This window comes from Protopterus annectens, chromosome 14.part0, assembly GCF_019279795.1.
Source record: "Protopterus annectens isolate FY-2018-M chromosome 14.part0, PAN1.0, whole genome shotgun sequence".
In the NCBI taxonomy this organism is placed as follows: Eukaryota; Metazoa; Chordata; order Ceratodontiformes; family Protopteridae; genus Protopterus; species Protopterus annectens.
In genome coordinates this window covers 346,910,510-346,934,740 of record NC_056748.1, presented here as the reverse complement: position 1 = coordinate 346,934,740, position 24,231 = coordinate 346,910,510, and the positions used below count along the sequence as shown (strand labels likewise).

The 24,231-nt window shown below is 38.6% G+C and overlaps 1 protein-coding gene across 1 annotated transcript in view; it reads left to right on the top strand.

Moving 5' to 3' along the window:
* LOC122788980 (SEC23 interacting protein) overlaps nucleotides 1-24,231 on the top strand; it is a 1,679,302-nt gene that overhangs the window by 723,209 nt on the left and 931,862 nt on the right. Inside the window, exon 8 of the mRNA XM_044056073.1 lies at nucleotides 13,150-13,291. Within this exon, the coding sequence (XP_043912008.1) occupies nucleotides 13,150-13,291 (142 nt within the window). The remainder of the gene's footprint in view (nucleotides 1-13,149; nucleotides 13,292-24,231) is intronic.

The following is a 24,231-nucleotide window of genomic DNA, read 5'->3' as shown; positions in this document are numbered from 1 at the left end:
CATAACGCATCAGAGATACTTCAGGTGCAGCTAACATTGGGTAAAACAGCGAATCAGGTCGTCGCCTGCTATAGGTCCCCACTATGTCCCAAGACTCACACTCCACATTCCTAAGCACCGTGGAGAATATTAGGGTCCAACCAAACACTGAACAGATGGAAGAGGCACAAATCCATAATCCACACGAATTCCTTTATTAAAACGATTCTTCAGTCCAATAAAACGCAGAAACGATAAGTTTGACTATACAGTCCACTAACGCGATTACACCAGCACTGCGTTTTCGTTTAAACGACTTCATCAGATGGAGACAAATGCATACCTACACAAAAAACACTCCTTATATATTCATCAAAATAATTAAACAATTAGTTAAAGGGAACAAGATACTTAAACATTTAAAGGGGTAAGACTTATAATGCATACAACACATACATTAAAATATATTATAATGGATTCCCCCCACACTGACCTGATACATTAATGGATTAATAAATTAATATTATTATCAAAATTTAATAAAAACTTTATAATAACTTAATCTAATAAAACAAACTAAATTCTTTAATACAGCCAGCAAAAGCATTACAGCTTGTGGTATCCTGTACTACCAACACTTTATAATGTAAACTGATTTTAATACACATTTAAAATAAGATAAATATAGAAAAAAATAATAAATAAAAAAACATAAAATGAAAACACTTAAACCTTAGCTGATCTCAGCTTGAGTACAGGTGCTAAAGTGATGGCATCATTTAGAACTGGAGGTTTATTCGCCTCCAAGGAAAGCTGCCACAACAGCTCTTTATACTCAATCGAAGTTTCCCATAGCCCACCTCTTACATCCTTTTCCACTACTTCCAACACAAAGAAGCTAAATTTAGCTTCCTGGCAAATTAATTTATGTCGGTATAAAGCATTATTAGTACATTTTGTTTTTATCTCATATTAATGCTCATAAACAAAACTAAACTACTCATCTTCCAACCCACCAAACATACTCAAAACAACTCTCACTTTAACATCACAGCAAAAGACAACACTACTATATACCCAACTGAACACACCAAATTGCTAGGAGTGGAAATAGACAATAAACTAAAATTTGACATTCACATATCCATGACCATAAAAAAAGTCCACAAAAAACTAGGAGCATTATACAGAAATAAACAATTTCTCACCAAAGCAGCAAAGATTTCAATAGCAAATTCCCACCTTATCTCCACCCTACTTTATGCCTCTCCAGTATATACCAACCTAAGGCAATGTGATCTAAACAAGCTAGAGACCTGCTACAACAAAATCGCCAAATTCGCCACAAGGGCATCCTACCGTAGTCACCACTGTCTCTCACTTGCTGAACTGGGCTGGCTTGAACTCCCTCACCTCCTTCAGTGGTATCAACTCTCACTCACCCACAAACTAGTAAACCATCCACTAAATGTCCCATCCCTCCAGAATCTACTCCAACCCTATCGCACCACCAGATCACTAAGATCCAGCAACAAAAATCACTTGCAGATCACTAAAGCCAATAACTCTGCTGGTGAAGCACTATTCTCTTGCGCCATAGCCAAATTATGGTACTCACTCCCACCCACAATTACCTCCGTACCATCTTGCACCAACTTCAAAACTTTATTAAAAGCGCACCTAAAAACATGCTGGCTATGCCCTTGCAACTCCCACTCTAATATCATCCACCCCATCCAACTACTACCTTTCTTTCACCTCCACTAACTACCTTGATGATAGCAAACTCAGATGCTCATAAGCCTAGTACTTATTATACAGCAGGAACTTCTCATTGTTACATTTGTTAATGCCTGTTATGTACTTCACAGATAAAGATTCTAGTTGTCTACTGATGTACTATGTTCTTCATCTGTAAATATGTTGTAAGTAATTTCTATGTTAAATTGTTAATCGCTATGTAATCCAATGTAACTACTGTCTGTTTATTTTACTGTGGAGCTTTTCTCCCCGGGCCTCCACTGAAAATGGACCCACGTCCAGTCGGACACTCCCGGTCAGTAAATTTAAATAAATAAATTCTATTTTTTAACTTTCTTTCCAATTTCCCTATATAAAATGCATCACAATGATCACACAAACCTAAATAAACTATCCCAGAGGTGTGACAGTTCGCAAAATATTTGCTCTGGATCAGTCTGTCCCTGCTCTCTAAAAAAAATTGTGTGCTTAGTACAAATAAATGGGCATTGGGAACACCTTCCACATTTAAAGGTTCCTAGTTTCCCTTCCTTAACTTTTTTCATACCATATTTACCCTCCAGAATAGTCTTTAAGCTTTTGCCCCTTCTATATGTACATTTCAAAGGTTCTTCAAAGATACATTTCAAATCCAAAATCTGACCAAACCTACACCATTCTTCCTCCAAAATCTTCCTAATTCTAGGTGCACTACCATTATAATCAACTACAAAATTGCCTGTACCCTCACTGTTAAGCTTTGTAGATTTCATCTCATTCAAGACAAAATTTGAACCCAAAATGGGTTTAAATTTGTCATATCTACCTTCTAACTTCTCTTTCTTTAGGCTCAATAAGATCTTTAGGGTAGCCTCGATCCATAAACATATTGTGCAAAATCTTACATTCATCCTCAAAATCACTCTCCCTTGATGACATGCGGCTACCCCTCACATATTGTCCCTTAACAATACCTTTTTTCTGATGGTAAGGGTGAGCACTATTAAAAGCCAAATAAGAATTCGAAAATGTTGGCTTTCTAAAAATCTTAGAATAAAAACAACCCTCACTTTTGCCTATAGTAATATCCAAATAATTAAAAAATTCTTTATCCTTATTATAAGTAAATTTTAAAAAATCAGTGGACTCTGAGATATACTTAAAACATTCTAAAAATTCATCCATTGTGCCCACCCATAAAAAGCACATATCATCCAAGAAACGCTTGTAAAATTTCCAATTATGGGCATATTTTGAATTAATAACAAATTTTTCTTACCAAGCTGTTAAAATAATATTAACATATGTGAGGGCACATCTTGCACCCATCCCTACTCCCTGAATCTGCTTAAAAAATTCTCCCTCATAATGAATAAAGTTGTTGTTTAAAACTAATTCCATAAAAACTAGGATCAAATAAAATTCATTATTATTAAATTTACTAGGGCTTCTTCAAACCACATCATCCCCTCATTATGGGGTATAGATGAAAAAAGGTCCACTATATCAATAGTTATAAAAGTAATATTGTCATCATACAAATCCTGAGTTATACTCATAAGAGGTCCCAAGAGTCTTTAACAGTCCCCTGGCCTCCCATAGATAAAGACTTTAGCTTTACATCCAACCATCTCGCCAGTGGTGCAGTAACTGAGCCCTCCGAAGCAACAATAGGTCTTAAAGGGGGGTCTTCCAAGTCTTTATGTACTTTTGGTATCCCAAAAATAGTGGGGACCTTAGGCTTCTCATCGTGAAGGTATTTAAAAGTTTCAACATCAATAGAGCGTTCCATAAGCAAGTTATTTAAAACCACATATATTTTTTTATTACCTATATTAATCTCATTTAAAGAGGCTCTGACATATTTGTCTAAATCATCTAAAATTTCCATAATCTTAGCTTCATATAAAATATTATCCATAATAACAGAACCTCCACCTTTATCTGGTTTCATAACTCTCACTGTAGTGTCCTCCCTAAATTCCTTTAATAACCCATATTCTTCCTTAGTAAGGTTATATGTAATATTGTTCCTTGGGAGCTCAGCTCTAAGTCTACTCTCCATTAAGGCCTCAAAATTTCTTAATTGTGGGTGTAAAGGTGGGTTGAACAAACTTTTCCTTTTCAAAACCTCACATTTCTCCCCAGTACTAGCATGTCCCTGAAAAAACAGTTCTAAATTTTTCTTTCTTAAAAATAACTTGAGGTCAATCAACACCTTACTAATATCCGCCTTCGTGTTAGCAACAAATTTAAGACCTTTTGATAGTAACGAAAAGTGTGCTTTATTTAATTCATATTTACTATAATTGTAAATAGTATAACCTTGATATTTATTGATGCAGCCTTGGGAAAAAATAAAATCTGTGTTGATACAGTTGCTAAACATATGTTCTTCTATCAATTCCACTGCTGAAATCTCTTGTTGCTGCTGTTCTAGTTGTTGTTCTGCATGCCCCTTGCCCCTATATACCCCCCATACTGGTAGTTTTTTTGCTGGTAATTTCTTATTCTCTCTGACCTCCTTAAAGGGGGGTATTCATCCAAATTATTCAGATCACCTACTTCATCTTCTCCATTTGATACAAAGTGCTCATTCCCTCTCCTATCCGTACAAAAATCATTATGGTTTCTGTACGAAAAATATCTTGGTTTGGGATAACACACTTTGTCCTTATATTCTTTAATGTCTCTATCTAACTTCCTACCTTTCCTAATATATGCTTTATTAATATTATTATCAATCTTCTGCAACATATCGTAATACTGCTCTGCCCTTCCTCTACTGAAAATAACAAATCTTCTGTAATTTTCTGGTTAATACCTTCAATTTTACTAGATAGAATTTTCATTTCCCTTTCATTTTCTCTAATAATGGCTTTTAATATTTCAAACACACAATTATCAAAAATGTCTAACAATTCCTGGTGAAAAATACTTCCTTCCTTCACTTTATTAGGATATTTCACCACCCTCAAGCCTTTAGGCACAATTTTTAAACGTAAACATTCCCTCAGGTATGCATTCTCCATATCATAATTTTTGTATTGAAAAAAAAACATCATCTAACAATTTTATATTATAGTCATACTTCATTTCATAATCTCCCTCATGCTGTGAGGGTAATTTAAAGTTAAAAAAACAATATTGCTTTTGAAAAAAAACTTTTAAAATCAATTTTGCGACTCTCACCAGTCTCTTTGTGTCCATTACTATTATTTGTCCTTTCTTTGTTAGAGCCAGCACCCACAGCGTTTTCTGACCTAAAAAGCGTTGGTACATCCGAACTGATATCACCATTAGTAACGCTTGCATGAGATTTCTGTGAACCAGGAAATGCTCACTAGGTCGAAGCACGAGAATGGCGTGAAAGGAGTCTCTTTCACTAACGGGCGTAACAGAACACAGAAATCTCATGCAAGCGTTACTAATGGTGATATCAGTTCAGATGTACCAACGTTTTTTAGGTCAGAAAATGCTGTGGGTGCTGGCTCTAACAATGAAAGGACAAATAATAGTAATGGACACAAAAAGACTGGTGAGAGTCGCAAAATTGATTTTAAAAGTTTTTTTCAAAAGCAATATTGTTTTAAGGACTTTAAATTACCCTCACAGCATGAGGGAGATTATGAAATGAAGTTTGACTATAATATAAAATTGTTAGATGATCTTTTTTTTCAATACAAAAATTATGATATGGAGAATGCATACCTGAGGGAATGTTTATTAAAATTGTGCCTAAAGGCTTGAGGGTGGTGAAATATCCTAATAAAGTGAAGGAAGGAAGTATTTTCACCAGGAATTGTTAGACATTTTGATAATTGTGGGTTTGAAATATTAAAAGCCATTATTAGAGAAAATGAAAGGAAATGAAAATTCTATCTAGTAAAATTGAAGGTATTAACCAGAAAATTACAGAAGATTTGTTATTTTCAGTAGAGGAAGGGCAGAGACAGTATTACGATATGTTGCAGAAGATTGATAATAATATTAATAAAGCATATATTAGGAAAAGTAGGAAGTTAGATAGAGACATTAAAGAATATAAGGACAAAGTGTGTTATCCCAAACCAAGATATTTTTAGTACAGAAACCATAATGATTTTGGTACGGATAGGAGAGGGAATGAGCACTTTGTATCAAATGGAGAATATGAAGTAGGTGATCTGAATAATTTGGATGAATACCCCCCTTTAAGGAGGTCAGAGAGAATAAGAAATTACCAGCAAAAAAAAACTACCAGTATGGGGGGTATATAGGGCAAGGGCATGCAGAACAACAACTAGAACAGCAGCAACAAGAGATTTCAGCAGTGGAATTGATAGAAGAACATATGTTTAGCAATTGTATCAACACAGATTTTATTTTTTCCCAAGGCTGCATCAATAAATATCAGGGTTATACTATTTACAATTATAGTAAATATGAATTAAATAAAGCACATTTTTCGTTACTATCAAGAGGTCTTAAATTTGTTCCTAACACGAAGGCGGATATTAGTAAGGTGTTGATTGACCTCAAGTTATTTTTAAGAAAGAAAAATTTAGAACTATTTTTTCAGGGACATGCTAGTACTGGGGAGAAATGTGAGGTTTTGAAAAGGAAAAGTTTGTTCACCCCACCTTTACACCCACAATTAAGAAATTTTGAAGCCTTAATGGAGAGTAGACTTAGAGCTGAGCTCCCAAGGAACAATATTACATATAACCGTACTAAGGAAGAATATGGGTTATTAAAGGAATTTAGGGAGGACACTACAGTGAGAGTTATGAAACCAGATAAAGGTGGAGGTTCTGTTATTATGGATAATATTTTATATGAAGCTAAGATGATGGAAATTTTAGATGATTTAGACAAATATGTCAGAGCCTCTTTAAATGAGATTAATATAGGTAATAAAATATATATGTGGTTTTAAATGACTTGCTTATGGAACACTATTGATGTTGAAACTTTAAATACCTTCACTAAGAAACCTAAGGTCCCCTCTATTTTTGGGATACCAAAAGTACATAAAGACTTGGAAGACCCCCCTTTGAGTCCTATTGTTGCTTTGGAGGGCTCAGTTACTGCACCACTGGCGAGATGGTTGGATGTAAAGCTAAAGTCTTTATCTATGGGAGGCCAGAGGACTGTTAAAGACTCTTGGGACCTCTTGCGTAGTATAACTCAGGATTTGTATGATGACAATATTACTTATAACTATTGATATAGTGGACCTTTTTTCATCTATCCCCCATAATGAGGGGATGATGTGGTTTGAAGAAGCCCTGATAAATTATGGTAAATTTAATAATAATGAATTTTATTTGATCCTAGTTTTTATGGAATTAGTTTTAAACAACAACTTTATTCATTATGAGGGAGAATTTTTTAAGCAGATTCAGGGAGTAGGGATGGGTGCAAGATGTGCCCCCCACATATGATAATATTATTTTAACAGCTTGGGAAGAAAAATTTGTTATTAATTCAAAATATGCCCATAATTGGAAATTTTACAAGCGTTTCTTGGATGATATGTGCTTTTTATGGGTGGGCACGATGGATGATTTTTTTAACTTTTTAAGTATATCTCAGAGTCCACTGATTTTTTAAAATTTACTTATAATAAGGATAAAGAATTTTTTAATTATTTGGATATTACTATAGGCAAAAGTGAGGGTTGTTTTTATTCTAAGATTTTTAGAAAGCCAACATTTTCGAATTCTTATTTGGCTTTTAATAGTGCTCACCCTTACCATCAGAAAAAAGGTATTGTTAAGGGACAATATGTGAGGGGTAGCCGTATGACATCAAGGGAGAGTGATTTTGAGGATGAATGTAAGATTTTGTACAATATGTTTATGGATCGAGGCTACCCTAAAGATCTTATTGAACCTATAGAAAGAGAAGTTAGGGAAGGTAGATATGACGAATTTAAACCCATTTTGGGTTCAAATTTTGTTTTGAATGAGATGAAATCTACAAAGCTTAACAGTGAGGGTACAGGCAATTTTTTAGTTGATTATAATGGTAGTGCACCTAGAATTAGGAAGATTTTGGAGGAAGAATGGTGTAGGTTTGGTCAGATTTTGGATTTGAAATGTATCTTTGAAGAACCTTTGAAATGTACATATAGAAGGGGCAAAAGCTTAAAGACTATTCTGGAGGGTAAATATGGTATGAAAAAGTTAAGGAAGGGAAACTAGGAACCTTTAAATGTGGAAGGTGTTCCCAATGCCCATTTATTTGTACTAAGCAAACAATTTTTTTAGAGAGCAGGGACAGACTGATCCAGAGCAAATATTTTGCGAACTGTCACACCTCTGGGATAGTTTATTTAGGTTTCTGTGATCATTGTGATGCATTTTATATAGGGAAATCAGAAAGAAAGTTAAAAAATAGAATTTATGAGCATTACTATGAGATAAAAACAAAATGTACTAATAATGCTTTATACCGACATAAATTAATTTGCCAGGAAGCTAAATTTAGCTTCTTTGTGTTGGAAGTAGTGGAAAAGGATGTAAGAGGTGGGCTATGGGAAACTTCGATTGACTATAAAGAGCTGTTGTGGCAGCTTTCCTTGGAGGCAAATAAACCTCCAGGTCTAAATGATGCCATCTCTTTAGCACCTGTACTCAAGCTGAGATCAGCTAAGCTTCAAGTGTTTTCATTTTATGTTTTTTTATTTATTATTTTTTTCTATATTTATCTTATTTTAAATGTGTATTCAAATCAGTTTACATTATAAAGTGTTGGTAGTATAGGATACCACAAGCTGTAATGCTTTTGCTGGTTGTATTAAAGAATTTAGTTTGTTTTATTAGATTAAGTTATTATAAAGTTTTTATTAAATTTTGATAATAATATTAATTTATTAATCCATTAATGTATCAGGTCAGTGTGGGGGGAATCCATTATAATGTATTTTAATGTATGTGTTGTATGCATTATAAGTCTTACCCCTTTAAATGTTTAAGTATCTTGTTCCCTTTAATTAACTAATTGTTTAATTATTTAGATGAATATATAAGGAGTGGTTTTTGTTAGGTATGCATTTGTCTCCATCTGATGAAGTGGTTTAAACGAAAACGCAGTGCTGGTGTAATCGCGTTAGTGGACTGTATAGTCAAACTTATTGTTTCTGCATTTTATTGGACTGAAGAGTCGTTTTAATAAAGGAATTTGTGTGGATTACGGATTTGTGCCTCTTCCATCTGTTCTGTATTTTTGGTGTTTTGGTGAACATTGGAACATTGATTCTTTTTGGTTTGTGTTGTTGTCCAACCAAACACTCTTATACTGGGCGACTTCAACTACCCCTCCATTAACTGGGTAAACTATTCATGTACCAATGCAGTTGCTCAACGTTTCCTGGAATTCATTAATTCCAATGCCCTGGACCCCCCACTAGAGGTAGAAACATCCTTGATCTGGTCATTACTAACATGGGCGACTGTTGCTCTACACCAATAGTCAACTTCTCCCTGGTTAGATCTGATCACAAACTAATCATCTTGGAAATCCACCCCCCCCCCCCCGCAAAGGTAACCACCATGAAAAACTTCTCCAAAGCTAACTTTGGGCTTCTAAAAACAGAGGTGGCTAACTTCATGGCACCCATGCAAATGGAAAATAGTTGCATGAACACCGAATCATGCACCAGTGCACTGTACGAACACGTACACAAATGCATGGATCTTGCCATACCCAATAAAACCAAGAGGCACTCCTCCCAAAAAAGGAACCCAATCTAGTGGTCCCCTGCCATAAACTAACTCTACAACAGAAGGAGGAAACTGATGCAGAATAAGGAGAAGTCCCAAGACTGGAAAAACACCCTTCTCAGCCTCAACAAAAAGTTGAGATCCCTCATCAAATCCTCTAATGCTAGCTATGAAAACAGAATTCCAGCAGATAGTAAAGACAACCACAAGGCCTTCTGTAGTTATGTAAAGAATCTCCACGGCAATACTCAGATTTGCTCTGCGCTACTGCACAACGGTGTCTCCTGTACCGAGCCACAAATATTGCCAATATACTGGCTGACAGATTCCGTGCCAACTTTACCCCTCTCTCCCCCACAAAAGGACCAATCACAATACCTTTAGATTGCTAGGCACTCAGTATTACGGATGCACAGGTTAAAACAGCACTGTCCAAGCTCAAGAATACAGCTTCTGTGGGACCTGACAATGTCCGTGGCTGTGTTCTACATGAACTACGGAGTCAACTGGCACCTCACCTGTTTGCCCTGTTCAGTCACAGTCTCACCTCAGGCTTTGTCTCTAATGAATGGCGCACTGCTACAGACATCCCTCTCCACGAAGGAGGAGCGACTACAGACCCTGGGAACTGGGAGACTGATATGCAAAACTATGGAACGCATCATCATGGACCTAATAAACAAGGATATAGGGAATCCCCAAACTCTGGATCCCACACAGTTTGGTTTTGTGAAGGGTAGATCATGCCTGCTCAACTAGGTTGACTTCTTTGAGTCAGTCACCAGAGCTGTGGATGGAGGCAAGGTGGTTCATACAGCCTACCTTGATCTGGCCAAGGCCTTTGATACCATTCCCCACCCAGGAAGCATAGAAAAACTCACTAAGCTAGGCATCAACCCCTATATCACTAGGTGGGTTGCAAACTGGCTCACAGATAGAACCCATGGTGTGAAAGTAGCTCACTCCAAGTCAGACTGCTGACCTGTCACAAGTGGAGTCCCATAGGGTTCGGTCCTGGGTCCTCCCCTGTTTGGTATCTACTTCTCTGAAGTCAAGGCCAATACGAAGGGACTCCGGCTGACAAAGTTTGCAGACGATTTCAAGTTGGGAGCCATTATTAACTCCCCAAGAGATGATGACATCCTACAGAAAGGCCTCACTGAGACCAATGACTGGTGTCAGAACCATGGCCTTATGCTCAATGCCAAAAAATGTGTCGTCATCCCCTTTGGGAAAAACGTGGTTTCCATGAATTACCACATTGATGGTAGTCCACTGAACACAGAAGGAGTTATAAGAGATCTGGGAACACAGGTTGACAGAAACCTCTCTTTTGACCACCACATTTCCACTGTGGTCAGAATGTCCTTCTTTGTGCATATCTCATTACTAAGAGTTTTGCATCCAGGAAGAAAGAGGTCATTGTCTCCCTCTACTGTTCCCTCATTAGGCCAATCATCAAGTACAGTGCCCCATTTGGCATGTACCTCACTAGACACCTGCAACAACTGGAGAGGCAGCAAAAGTACCTCACAAAGAGGATCCTAGCCTTGAACACTTGTCCTGTATAGACAGACTCAAAAAACTCCAACTATTCTCTGTCTCATATCACCTACTTAGAGGAGATCTCTGCTTGACTTACAAATCCATGTCTGATACAGCTCCGTTAGAAATGCTACATCTAAAGAAACCCCAATCCCTCCACACCACACGCTCCAGAGACCTCAACCTCATTACCACCTTCAACAGAACAAGCTGGAGAGACAGGTTCATAACCCAGAGACTGCCCATGCTATGGAATAGACTTCCTATACATGTCAAACAGGGTCTATATTAGAACACCGAACATTCAAAATGTAGAGTGTTCTAATATCGAACCCTACCAATCGAAAATACTAAACATCGAACATTCAGAACAGCGAATTTTTTCCTAGGGAAAAAATTTGCTGTTCCAAAACACATACACACAACACAAGCACACCAAACAAACAGCAATCCACACACATACACCTAAACTCTTACACCTAACCCTACACAAAACTATACACACACCACTATCCACTTACCTTAACCCAAATCCTAACCCTCATGTCCACACAATCGCACACATACCTAACCCGTGCCCTAACCCTCATGTCCGCACAGTCGCACACATACCTAACCTGCACTCAATCGCACACTTACCTGAACCCGACCCGTAACTTTCCACCAGAGCGCTGAAAATACAAAAGCAACAGAAACGGACAACCAAATTCTTTCCCTAGGAAAAAATTGGGTTTTTTGCTTCTTCGATATTTTCGCTGAAAACGGGTCGATATTAGAACACTCGACATTTTAAATGTTCGGTGTTCTAATATAGACCCGTCAAACAGAGCACCTCACTGGCCCTCTTCAAGAGAAATCTTGATGAGTGGATGGGAAATAGAAAATGCACCCCGAGGATCACTCCAGTGGCTCTACTTGATAGAGGCACTGGGAACTAAGGTCAGGTGGCACAATGCCAGGATAATCCTATGGGCTAGGCTTGTAAAGGCTCCATGGACATTAGCCTAGTACACACCTATGAACCTATAATAAATCAAGTGACTTGTGATGCTATTTAAACTTCAGGTTTTCTGAATGACGTTTTCTGATGAAGTTTTACAGTAGTAAAACAAAAGCACTTTTCTTTTGCATTTGGATTAAACACAGTTCGTATTTTTCTTGCACGTAGAGTTTATTTTGGTTTTTAGCTTACAATTTTTATTTTAATGACTTGCATATGACTGTAAAGCATTATGTGTAAAACAAGTAATTTACTTTATTTAGGTGAGTCTTAGTAACATTATGGTTTTACTACTGCATCATCGTGTGTTAATTTTAAATGTATAGTGTTCCACCTGTGAGTGTTAATTGGCAGCTTTTCTTTTTAGGAAGTAAGAAGCCACTGCTGATGCATTTATTATGGACATACTGTAGCTTATTCTCATAGGTTTAGATAGTGAGACATTGTGGGTCAAGTCTTTCATGATGTCATGGCAGGGATTTTCAACTCTGAGAAATCAGGTGACTGTCCTTATCAACAAAATAAAATGCGTAAACTTATCTTTTTACCGCCAAGGCTGTATAATTTGGTATTGTGCATGGTAAGGAGATTATGTTCAACTCCAGAGGTTTGTTTCTTAATCTTGCTTCAGGATGTGACCAGTACACTTTAAGATAGGCAACTACAAAAAAATGATTTTAAAGTAAATAGAAACCATTTAGTAAATTCTTACATAGCCTGTGTTCTTTATCCTTTTGGGTAGGAAACTAAAATATTAATTTTTACTGTTTAGGTCTTGCTCCAAGGTGGTTGGCACATTTTCTATATGCATGTTTTATTTCTTGCATTACCAAAGACTTATTTCTTGGTATAGCTAAAACTTCCTCTCTTTCTAGCTTCCAAATAAGTGTTGTTGAATTCAAGATTATCTGAGGAGACAAAAATAGTTTTAGTAGGTTGTTTTTTTCTATTCTGCAACACATGCAAAGACATGGTAATAGGAGAAGATTAAATGGGAGTATATTGCAGACTCTTTTGTCTTGCTTTTAAAGGGATGCTATTGTGTAACCAGAAACATTTTGCATCTGTCAGTAATGTTCTGAGCCGTGGCACTGTTGCAGATTAAGGAATGTATTATTGGATTCTAGCAGTATGTATAGCTTCCCTGTTACTGACTTATCTCTTTTTTCCATATAGTTGACGATTTCAGGGCAGTGTCTCTGAAGTTAGTGAAAACACATTTTAAGAAAGCCGTGGATGAAAGTAAAGTGAAACGTGTAGAATTTCTCCCTGTTCACTGGCACGATTCATTACATGGAGATGCTACTGGTGTGGACAGGTTTGTGTCTGGGATTTGACCTGCTCAGCTCATCGTTTGTTTTAATGTCATTCTGTTTTTTTACCAAAAGTCTTTGTTGTAAAGTGGTATTTAATAATACATGTGAACACCTTTTAAATCAGTGAAAATAGTGAGGAAGGCCTAATGAGTATAAAAGGCATGCTGAGAATGGAACATCTCTTTGCTTTATAAGATCTGTGTATGGTATCTGTGTGAAAGAAATTGTCATTTACAGTTTGTTCAGAAAATCTCTGATCCAGGATGTTTCAAACATTGTAGAGTCATGCAGCAGTTATCTTTCCCTTCTACTAAGGCTTAAATTCGTGTTGGCCTGCATGATTGAAAGAGGTAGGTTTTCAGATTATATATGGCTTCAGAGTTTCTATTTTTCAGACCACACGTATTCATTGTTAATGGGTTTCTGATGTTAAATACATTTGCTGTCTCATGGCACAGTTACATTCAGAGTCATTTAAAGTCTAATTATCAACATTGTTACACCCAGGTCACTGCTCCAAAAATCTGGTAGGATAGGAAGTACAGTACAGCTTGAGGATAGGCCTTATCCATTTAATAATCAGATCTTGCAGCAATATCTGTTCTTTTCAACAGAAGATGGTCGGTCCCTCTGCTTCCTTATCTTCTGACAATGATTCAAGTTTTTTTTAATAGATTTAGTAGGTTAGTAAAAGAGCATACTATAATTTAGGTGTACGCTGCTTAAATTACCTTTCACATATGGCCAAATATCAAAGTTCCACCGTGAACCAGATATAGGATTGTATACAGGATTTGCCAGTGGGAAATGCAAGGAACAAGCTTGAAAATTTTAGGACAGCTTTTGTTGCAGTTGGAGTCCATATTTTCACGTATACCTTTGATGTGATAGATACTTCATCAAGGGCATCCACATTAGAATTATTATTATAAAAGAGTATAAAAGAAGGTTAAAGGTAAAGAATACTTCTGAGTATGTCAAAATCAAGTTATTAGATGCTGCAGATTCTGATGATTTGTTATTTGTGAAATCAGCAGGCAGCATGTTGTGTGATTTAAAAAGGAAGAAAGGACTAGGGTCAGTAGTCAATTATTTTTACTCTCCAAATTTGCATGATTTTTTTTTTTTAAAAACAACATTAACAGTTTTGTCTGAGCCACTGCTGGGTGACTGCAGTGGCTAGTTTGGGTTTCTTGGACCACTCATTTTCCTCTTGGCCCCTCTGTAGCACCTGCAGCCACTAAGGATCAGGGAGTAAATGTTTCTTGCCTTCTTTAGGCAAAGGAGAACCAATCATAAGTCTTGGAGAGAGTGAAGGTCTACCTCATAATGGAGAAAGAGAGCCTAAGCCCCAGGGCATTGTGTCTGCTTTGGGTTGGTCCATTTCCATGGATTTTCCCAGTAAAATAATTCAAAAAGTAAATAAAGACTTAGCTTCTCATGTTTCTATTTCAGTAGATGGGGAAGATTTTCTGTGATTTACATGCTCTTATGTTGAGTCAACCTTTACTTATTTTCCACAAAGTCATGATTTCTTTAAGAAATAATATTTCTTTTATGTCTAAACTGGTTTCATATTTTACCTTGAACCAGTCTTTTAATCTCCCTGTATTTTTCAGACGCCCAACACAAGGGAGGAATAATTCTTTATACTCTGGATGTCCACCTTCAGATCAGGTACTACCTAGACAAAATTTAGTCTTTTAGCAAAACCCATCATCTGTTTATCTCCTATAAAGGTCAGAGATAAGGGCAACCAGTGTCAACGCAGACTTATTTTTAGATGATCACCTAATGCTATTTCTTTTTTCAGTTCTCTCGTAAGGCAGATATATAGGAAAGAGTGCTGCTAATACTAAAAGTGCACGTGGACTTGTTTGATCATGTATACTGAATGTCTGAATGATTAACTCTGTTCTTGGTATAGTACTAATAATCATATCCCCTCTCTAGGTGTTCCTACCTCACATCCCCCTGAAAAGCTTGTAAAAGCATATAAGGTCATTCTGGGAATAGCAAGAAGTATGGAAGGCATTCCCCACCACGGAACTTGTTTTAATAAGGTCAATATCCACTAAAATACCTTGCCACCTATAAATATAAAAAACTGAGTCCAAAAAGTACTGGTGAATGTCCCCATTTATAATCTGTTTGTGCTGATAAGCATTAGGTTGGAAGGGTGCATTTCTCAATAAACTAAGTGAAACAAGTGTGCTATGAAAATGAATTGGAAAACTGACTCTCTGCATTGTAAATTGAGAAGCAGGCAGGGAACTGTGTAGTTTTTAACAGTAGGGCCTAAGAACAGAGTATTGGGCATATAAAAAGAAACAAAAAAGTGTGCTTAACAGTAGGGCCTAGGAACAGAGTATTGGGCATATAAAAAGAAACAAAAAAGCATGCTTGTAACTCCTACGCGCACATGCTGCCTATAGGCATCTGCTTTATTGGTTTAGCCCTGCTCTGCTACTTACCCTGCCCCCATATCCCACCCACCCCCAGTGGTACTACATTTATAGTACCACTGGCATGCCCCCTTAATTAGCTAACCAGCTACACTTGCTCCTAGAACCCAGCAAATTCCTAGCACAATAATACACCTTCTATCCACCCCACTATCCATATTAACCCACCCATAGCTATTCTTTTCTCTCTAATCTTTTATCCACCACATACACTCAATACAGACCCTACCCTAGTAATTTACTATGACTACAGCTAAACCACTAATGCTGCTACCCTTAGTACCCCTGCTATTCATTCCTTATCACCTAAGCTCCTGTGATTATGTACAGCATCTTGAAATCCAATACCAAACTCTCAGACACCAACCCAGCATTTAATAAGTTTATTCGCCACATAACCACCCTTTGTCCTAATTCCTGTCCCCCCCCCAATTACCATCACCCAACTAAATACCGCTACATTAGCTTAAAAACCAAAAGCTACGAAAAAATCATAAATTTTTAAGACTCATAAGCAACTTAAAAATTAATCTTATGAAGGATGGAGACATCCACCCCAACCCTGGCCCATCCGCAACAGTAGACCCAAGCGTACCATCTAACAACCCAATGTGTACTACCCAAGTTGATAGACTTCCAGACTCATTTCTGGTCTATCATCTCAACATCAGAAGCCTAAAGAACAAGATCCATAGCCTACATGGACTCTTAGCTGTTCACTCCTCTGATATCTTCTGCCTCACAGAAACCTGGCTAAAACCAATAACCAAAGATAATGAAATAACCCCTCCACAGTACAACATCTTTAGACTGGACTGGATCTCCAGGAAAGGTGGCGGAGTAGCTGTACTATACAAGTCTATCCTAACAATAACAATTGACACCCAACAGCCACCCCAGTTTGGGAATGCAGACATTCTCATCATCAAACTAATAATTAACAAAAATAAATGCAGATGCATTCTCTGCATTTGTATTCCACCCAGCAAGAATGATAATACTGTAGAAAATATCTTACACTTGCTAGCTTCTAACTATCCCCAAGAAACCAAACCATTGTCTATTTTTGTAGAACATAATTTAAGAACTGTAGTTAATAAGATAGATACTATCCTTAGGGATACACAGCATTTTTTACATGACTTATATGCATATAATTCGGTTCATGATGTTTCTAATTGTTTATTGGTTACACTTGATCTGAATACGCTTTTCACAGTTATACCTAACATTGAAGGTGTTGAGACAGTGAGGTTATTTTTGCATAAACACAGTAATTTTTCTCATGACACAATTTTTTTGATTTGTACATTTTTAGACATTATTTTGAAGAACAATGCCTTCATGTTCAAGGAGTGCATATATTTGCAAAAGGTTGGCGTGGCTATGGGCACATCTTGTGCCAATAGCTACACCAACCTTGTAATGGCTAACTGGGAAGATTAATTTGTTTTTTTCTGTCCACAGATACTCTTGACAACTGAAGTTTTTTAGGAGATTTGTGGACGATATTTTCTTTTTATGGGATGGTACTATTTTTCAGTTGGATTCATTTGTTAGTTACCTTAAGTCCACGACCAGCTTTTTGTGGTTTACTGTTAATGCACATGTGACATGTATAGATTTTTTAGACATTCATTTATATAAAGATGTTAGTGGATTACAAACCGCATTGTTTAGGAAAACTTGCAGAAGGAACACTACTTCATCGCAATAGTATGCATCCTGCACATGTTTTCAAGAACATAGCTAGGAATCAAGTCTTTAGGACTTCAAGATTACATACCAACAATGAGGCTTTAGATACTGCCTTAGGTACATTGCAACAAGAATTACAAGTATGAGGTTATTCTGCTAGAGAAGTTAATTCAGCTGTGGATAATTTGAGAGAAGTCAGGTCTTGTTCAAAGCCAGACCATTTTTTTCTAAAAAAAAGATAACCATAACGTTAGGTCTAGAGTATCTAACAGGAATTATGTTAGACCAGTAATTACTTTTACTAGTAATACTGGGGATATTTGTGAGGTGATATGTAGGAATTGGCCCATACTCACCTCAGGTAGATGTTCATCGTGTTTCACTGTTGCAGTCATTACATTTGGGTTATCCTGCTGGCAGGCTGTCCTCAGTCGGCCTGAATTCCAAAGTCCTAGTCCGGTGTCGGTTGCTGTCGCCTCTTCCCTGACGTCAGTGCGCCTGGGGTATATAAGATGCAGCCGACGCCATTTTCTTCAGTCTTTCTTGCCGCGCGTTGCCCGAAGCAAAAGCAGTTCGCAAGTGCCGGTCGGCCGACTCCTGAGATTTTCTAAATTGAATTTCAGAACCAAAGTCTTCAATAAAGCTAAGTACCCCATTGGGGAAACTTTTTCTTGCTCCAGACCGATGTCAGTAAAAGTTAACGATTGTATTTCTTGTGGGAAGCAAATACCTCATAAGGATGACGTTGCTAGTTGTTAGTTTTGTGCTAGATTCAACCAACGCACTATTAAGCGTCGGTTTGATTTTGCTTTACATTACCTTGGCCGAAGGTTTAACTACATAATGCCGTCAGAAAAAACGACGACTGGAATTCATAAAAAACACAAAGACAAAAAAAAGGACAGGCATCCGAGGTCCAAAACTGACAACGAAGCCTCTTCTAGGCCACTCGTCGGTTCGCCGGTTCTCAGTGAGACGCTTTCGCAGCCCCTGACACCCGCTACCTCAGAGCCACAGGCCGCCTCCGACTCCTACATGGAGACAACTAGGCCTCTGGAAACTCAAGGTATTGGGCCTATGGAAACTATTCCCTCAGATGGGTCTGGAGCCGCTGAGCAGGCATCGGCTTCTGAGGGTGTTTTCAGACCTACACAGCTTACTATCAAGTCCACTTCAGCAGCCAAGGCAAAGTCTAAAACACCATTAAAGACAAAGAAACAAGTACAGCATTCTCCTGGACAGTCATCCATGCCAAAGAAACAGATGCTTAAAATGGCCGAGGACCTAATTACTTTGATCAGGGGTTCCCATCCCCCTCCTGATAAAAGGCCTAGGCAAGACACAGACTATGACTCCTCTGACCAGGTTTCTATTTCCTCTGATTCCTCTTCAGAACAGGGATATTCTCTTCCTCCCTATGAGGATTCTGATGCTGAAGAATCTATCCTTTCAGCCTCTCCTCCTGATGATTACTCTTTTGGGGAAACCCTGCACACCATGAGGGAGCATTTCCATTGGGAGAGCCAGGATTATTCAGAATCCAAGAAAAGGCTCAGAGACTTTCTTTTACTGTCTCAGCACAGGCCCCTTGCTATCCCCCCTATACTAGACATTGTTGATGTTTTTTCTGAATCCAGTTTGTCTCCTGATTCTTTACCTGCTGCACCAGTCAAGCCAGATAGGTACTACAGGGTCCCAGACTCTCATAAATTTCTTTATAAAAACCCTGCTGCTGACCCAGAAACATTTTCTCAGGGTCCCAAAGGGGTAAAGGCTTCCACTGCAAAAAACCCTTGTTCCCTCTGATAGAGATTCTAGAGCACTGGATAGATGGATAAAAAATAGTTTACACTTCTGCTACTTTAGCTGTAAGGGCTTTAAACTGCCAGTTTCACATGCTTAAATATCAACAATACCCAATGTCTTTGCTAAAACAGAAAATGCTTACAAGCTCAGAATGTCCTGACAATAAGGAAATGCAGGATTTATTGCATGCAGCTGAACAAGTGGGAAAGCATACTCTGCAATGTGGTTTTGATTCATTAGAGGCTTCTTGCAGAGCCGCAGTTACAGGTTCTGTCATTCAAAGGCATGCTTGGTTAAAAGAACAAAGTTTACCTGATCATGTTAAAGCAAAATTATTGGATGCTCCATTACAGCATGATACTTTGTTTGGTGTTAAAGAAAATGGAGGATAAAGCAAAATCAGTGCAGACAGTAAAGGATTTCTTACAGGTTCAGCCACCTAGATTTAGCAGGAAGTGGCCTTCTAAAAATTGGTCCTTTCCAGTGTCAGACAGGCCAAAAAGAGGCAGATACAGATGCCCAAGAGGCAGATCTCAGCCCCAAGGCTCATACAGACCTAAACAATGGGGTGCTTCAGCCCCCAAAGGCGGAGAAGACAAATCACAACCTTATAGGAAACCGTCCCAATGACTTCTCTCTACAAAAGCCAAGCACTTACCTTTTGACAGCACCCTTAGGGGGAAAACTAGCACTTTTCTCACAAAATTGGCACATGATCACTCAGGACAAATGGGTACTGAATATTGTTTCTCAGGGTTACAGGTTCTACTTTCACACCCTACCAAGGTCAAAAGGTATGCCAGACCTGCCACAAAACCAATGGGCAGAGGCACAAAAACAAATTTCTGCTCTCATGGACATGAGCACTATTCAAAAAGTACCACAGCAAGAACAGGGGCAAGGAATTTACTCGAGACTTTTCTTGGCACCCAGAAAGGACAAAGCCTGGAGACCAATACTGGACCTGTCAATTCTAAATACTTTCCTGGATGTTCCAAAATTCAAAATGTTGACACTGCAGCAACTTCTACCTATGCTGGGCAAGAAGGCTTGGCTAGTTACTTTGGACCTCAAAGAGGCATACCTGCATGTCCCAATCAGACAATCTTGCAGAAGATACCACAGATTCATAGCTGGCTCATTGCATTACCAGTTCTGTGCACTGCCCTTTGGCTTATCTACTGTACCCAGGGTCTTCACAAAATGCCTGGCACCAGTAATTGCATTTTGCAGACAAAAAGGATTTCAAAAATATCCCTACTTGGACGACTGCCTTATTGAAGCAGAGAGCAAGGATATTCTACTAAAGCATCTGGCGTTTGTAAAAGAATTACTGATTTGCCTAGGGTACACAGTAAACGAAAAGAAATCAAAACTAGTGCCCTTTCAAGAGATAATATTCCTGGGTGCAAGCTTAAATACAACTGCCCAGATGGCTTATCTCACGCCAGACAAGCAAAGGCAACTGACTCATTACTTTCAAATGATGGCAACAAAGACCCAGCTACCTGCAAGAAAAATTCTGCAGGCTTTGGGCTTCATGGCATCTTGCATCCTGCTAATTCCATATGGAAGAGACTGCATATGAGGAAGCTACAATGGTACCTAAAAAGTGTTTGGACTCAACATTGCCACAGCCTGGAAACAATAATAACTCTTATTCCCTGCCTGCAACAGGAGTTTCGATGGTGGGCACTGGCCTGTCACCACAACAAGGGACAGCCTTTCACTTTACCCACAGCCAGGCAGACACTAACAGATGCATTGGATTATGCCTGGGGGGCACACATGGCAGGAAAATGTATTCAGGGCACGTGGCCCACGGACCAAATGCATCTTCACATCAATCAAAAAGAGATGCTAGCTGTACAGAATGCCCTGACAGCCTTCAAAGATCTACTACATCCAGGAAAACTATTGCTAAAGACAGACAATACTACAGTTATGTGGTACATAAGCAAGGGGGCACACATTCCTACCCCCTCTGCAGGCAAGCCATGACTTTGTGGAACACAGCACTGACCTATCAAGTACATTTGCAGGCACAATTCCTGCCAGGAAAGAAAAATACTCTGGCAGACGAACTAAGCAGAAACCTCATGGACCCTCACGAGTGGAAACTAAATCCACAGGTCTTCAGCCTGATAACAAGGAAATGGGGATGCCCAGACATAGATCTGTTTGCCTCCCCTCACAACTACCAACTACAGAGATTCTGCACAAGGATTTATCACTCACAAGCATGGAAAGTGGATGCTCTATCTTTCAGCTGGAAAACCCTAACAGTTTATGCCTTTCCACCACTGCCTCTCCTTCCCAAGGTGCTCCTAAAAGTCAGACAAGAGAAGCCAAAAATTATCTTGATTGCCCCAGACTGGCCACGCCAGCACTGGTACCCAATCCTAAAGAGCTTGTCTCAAGGCCCAGCGTGGCCTTTACCTCAAATTCCTCATCTTCTGACTCAACAAAACAATCAGATCCTGCACAGCCAACCCAGAAACTTAAATCTGGCTGCATGGCGGATAATATAGCCACTCGGAACACACCTCTCTCTAAAGCTGTTATGGATGTCATTTTGGAAGCCAGGAGGCCCAGCACCAGGAAATCTTATGCAGAAAAATGGAAGAGATTCTGTGCTTGGAACCAGGCACAAGGACTTGAACCACTTGTTCCAAATATTCCTCAGATTTTAGAATACCTAACTGAGATGCTGGACAAGGGCCTGTCCTTCTCATCAATTAAGATACATGCCTGTGCCATTTCAGCTCATTACAATATGGAACCTCCTAGTTTCTCTCATCCACTGCTAAGACAGTACCTCAGAGGGGCAAAAAACATAAGACCCCCAAGGAGAGCACCGATACCTACATGGGACCTCAACTTTGTCTTAGAAAAGCTCACACTACCTCCTTTTGAGCCAGCCAATACAGCTGACATAAAATTCTTATCATGGAAAACTGCTCTGCTCCTAGCAATAACTTCAGCAAGAAGAGTCTCAGAGTTACAGGCATTAATGGCAGTGGAATCTTTTATCATTTTTCAACCGGACAGGATTTCTCTAAGGACAAACCCAACATTTATGCCAAAGGTAGTATCCAGTGTGGCTCTTAACCAAACCATTCATTTGCCAACATTTTATCCAAATCCCCAGAGTAAAGGGGAGAAACTTCTGCACTCTTTGGACATACACAGGCAGCTACGCTTCTACTGGACAAAACAAAAGCTTTCAGAAAAACTGAGCAACTGTTTGTAGCATATGCTGCAGGATCACAAGGAAAGGCCATCTCAAAGCAGACTATTTCAAAATGGATAGGACAATGTATTTGTTTCTGCTATGCACAGCATGGCAAGTCAGTGCCTAAGAATATTAGGCCACATTCTACCAGGGCAGCAGCCTTTCTCAGAGGAGTACCAACCAAGGAAATTTTGGAGGCTGCAACTTGGAGTTCAGTGCACACTTTTACCAAGCATTATCACTTACCTCTTTGCTCTAAATCCAGAGCAGGCTTTGCCACTGCAGTTCTGCAGGGCCTCATAGCCACTCCTAATCCTATTTAGACCCAGCCACCCTACCTCAGCTTTGGGATTCAACCCAAGTGTAATGACTGCAACAGTGAAAAACGATGAACATAGTACAGTTGTGTACCTACTATAAATGTAGATGTTCGAGTGTATTCACTGTTGCAGTTCAGGTTACCCACCCTCCATCCCCCTTTCTTTGCTGGGACTTATCTATACTTCTCTATCCTATACAACCTATGTGATGTATTTGCTTGTAGATGAAGGTATTGTTTTTATTTTACTGTATGTTTTTATTAGCAATATGTATTGCCTACCTTCTTGGGGGCACCTGACATCTGGGGCAAGAAAAACTGAAGAAAATGGCATCGGCTACATCTTATATACCCCTGGCGCACTGACGTCAGGGAAGAGGCGACAGCAGCCGACGCCGGACCAGGACTTTGGAATTCAGGCCAACTGAGGGTAGCCTGCCAGCATGATAACCCCAGTGTAATGACTGCAACAGTGAATACACTCGAACATCTACATTTATGGTAGGTACACAACTGTACTTTCTGTTTCTGATGTTGTAGGTGTTATGCCAAATTTTTGTTTTAAGAATGGTATGTCTCTTAAGAGGCAGCTCTGTTATGGTAAAAACAGTGGTGCCAGATCTTTTTCTGATAGATTGGGTACTTTTATGTGCAGGAATTGTACTGTATGTCAACACATTTCAGATACTAAAACATTTACACATCCGTCTAATGGTTTTGTTTTTAATCCTAGGTTTTATGCAGATTGCACTAGTAAACACCTTGTATATCTTGCTTCATGTACAAATGTTTATGGAGGCAAAACCATTAGGACTTTAAAGGAACGTATTCTAGAACATGTTGGTTATATAAGAAATAAAGATGACAGTAGTGCTCTGTATAGGCATGTTCAAGTTTTTAAAGACCATTCTTTTTGATTTTTAGTATTACAGAGGTTTTATGTTAACAAGAGGGGTGGTGATTGGAACAATTTTATTGAAAAGGCTTAAAGTAAATGGATTATGAGGTTGCAGGCACATAGAAGTCCTGGACTTAATGCCTATGTGCCTTTAAAGCCTTTATTAGGAGAGCACAGATTGTTGCATTGATTAATTGCTTGTATTGTAAAGAGTTCTCCTTTTTCTTTGTATTTTTTCTGATGAAGTGCCGCGTTATTGGCATGAAAGTGCTAACCTTTTATTAAAATTTTCCTCTCTGAAGCTGTGGTAGTCCTGAATTGCTGTTTTTGTCATTAAGATGCCAGCAGCTAAGGAACCAGACCAAAAATCTGTCATTCTAGACAAAATAAAAATCACTGCACCCTCCTACAACAAAAATATCAGCTAAAACCACAAAATTTCTGGGCTGGTATTAACAATCTTCTCTACCCAGGCCGTTCTGCCACTCCTACCCCATCAGTTGCCCTTGATAAATCCCCTG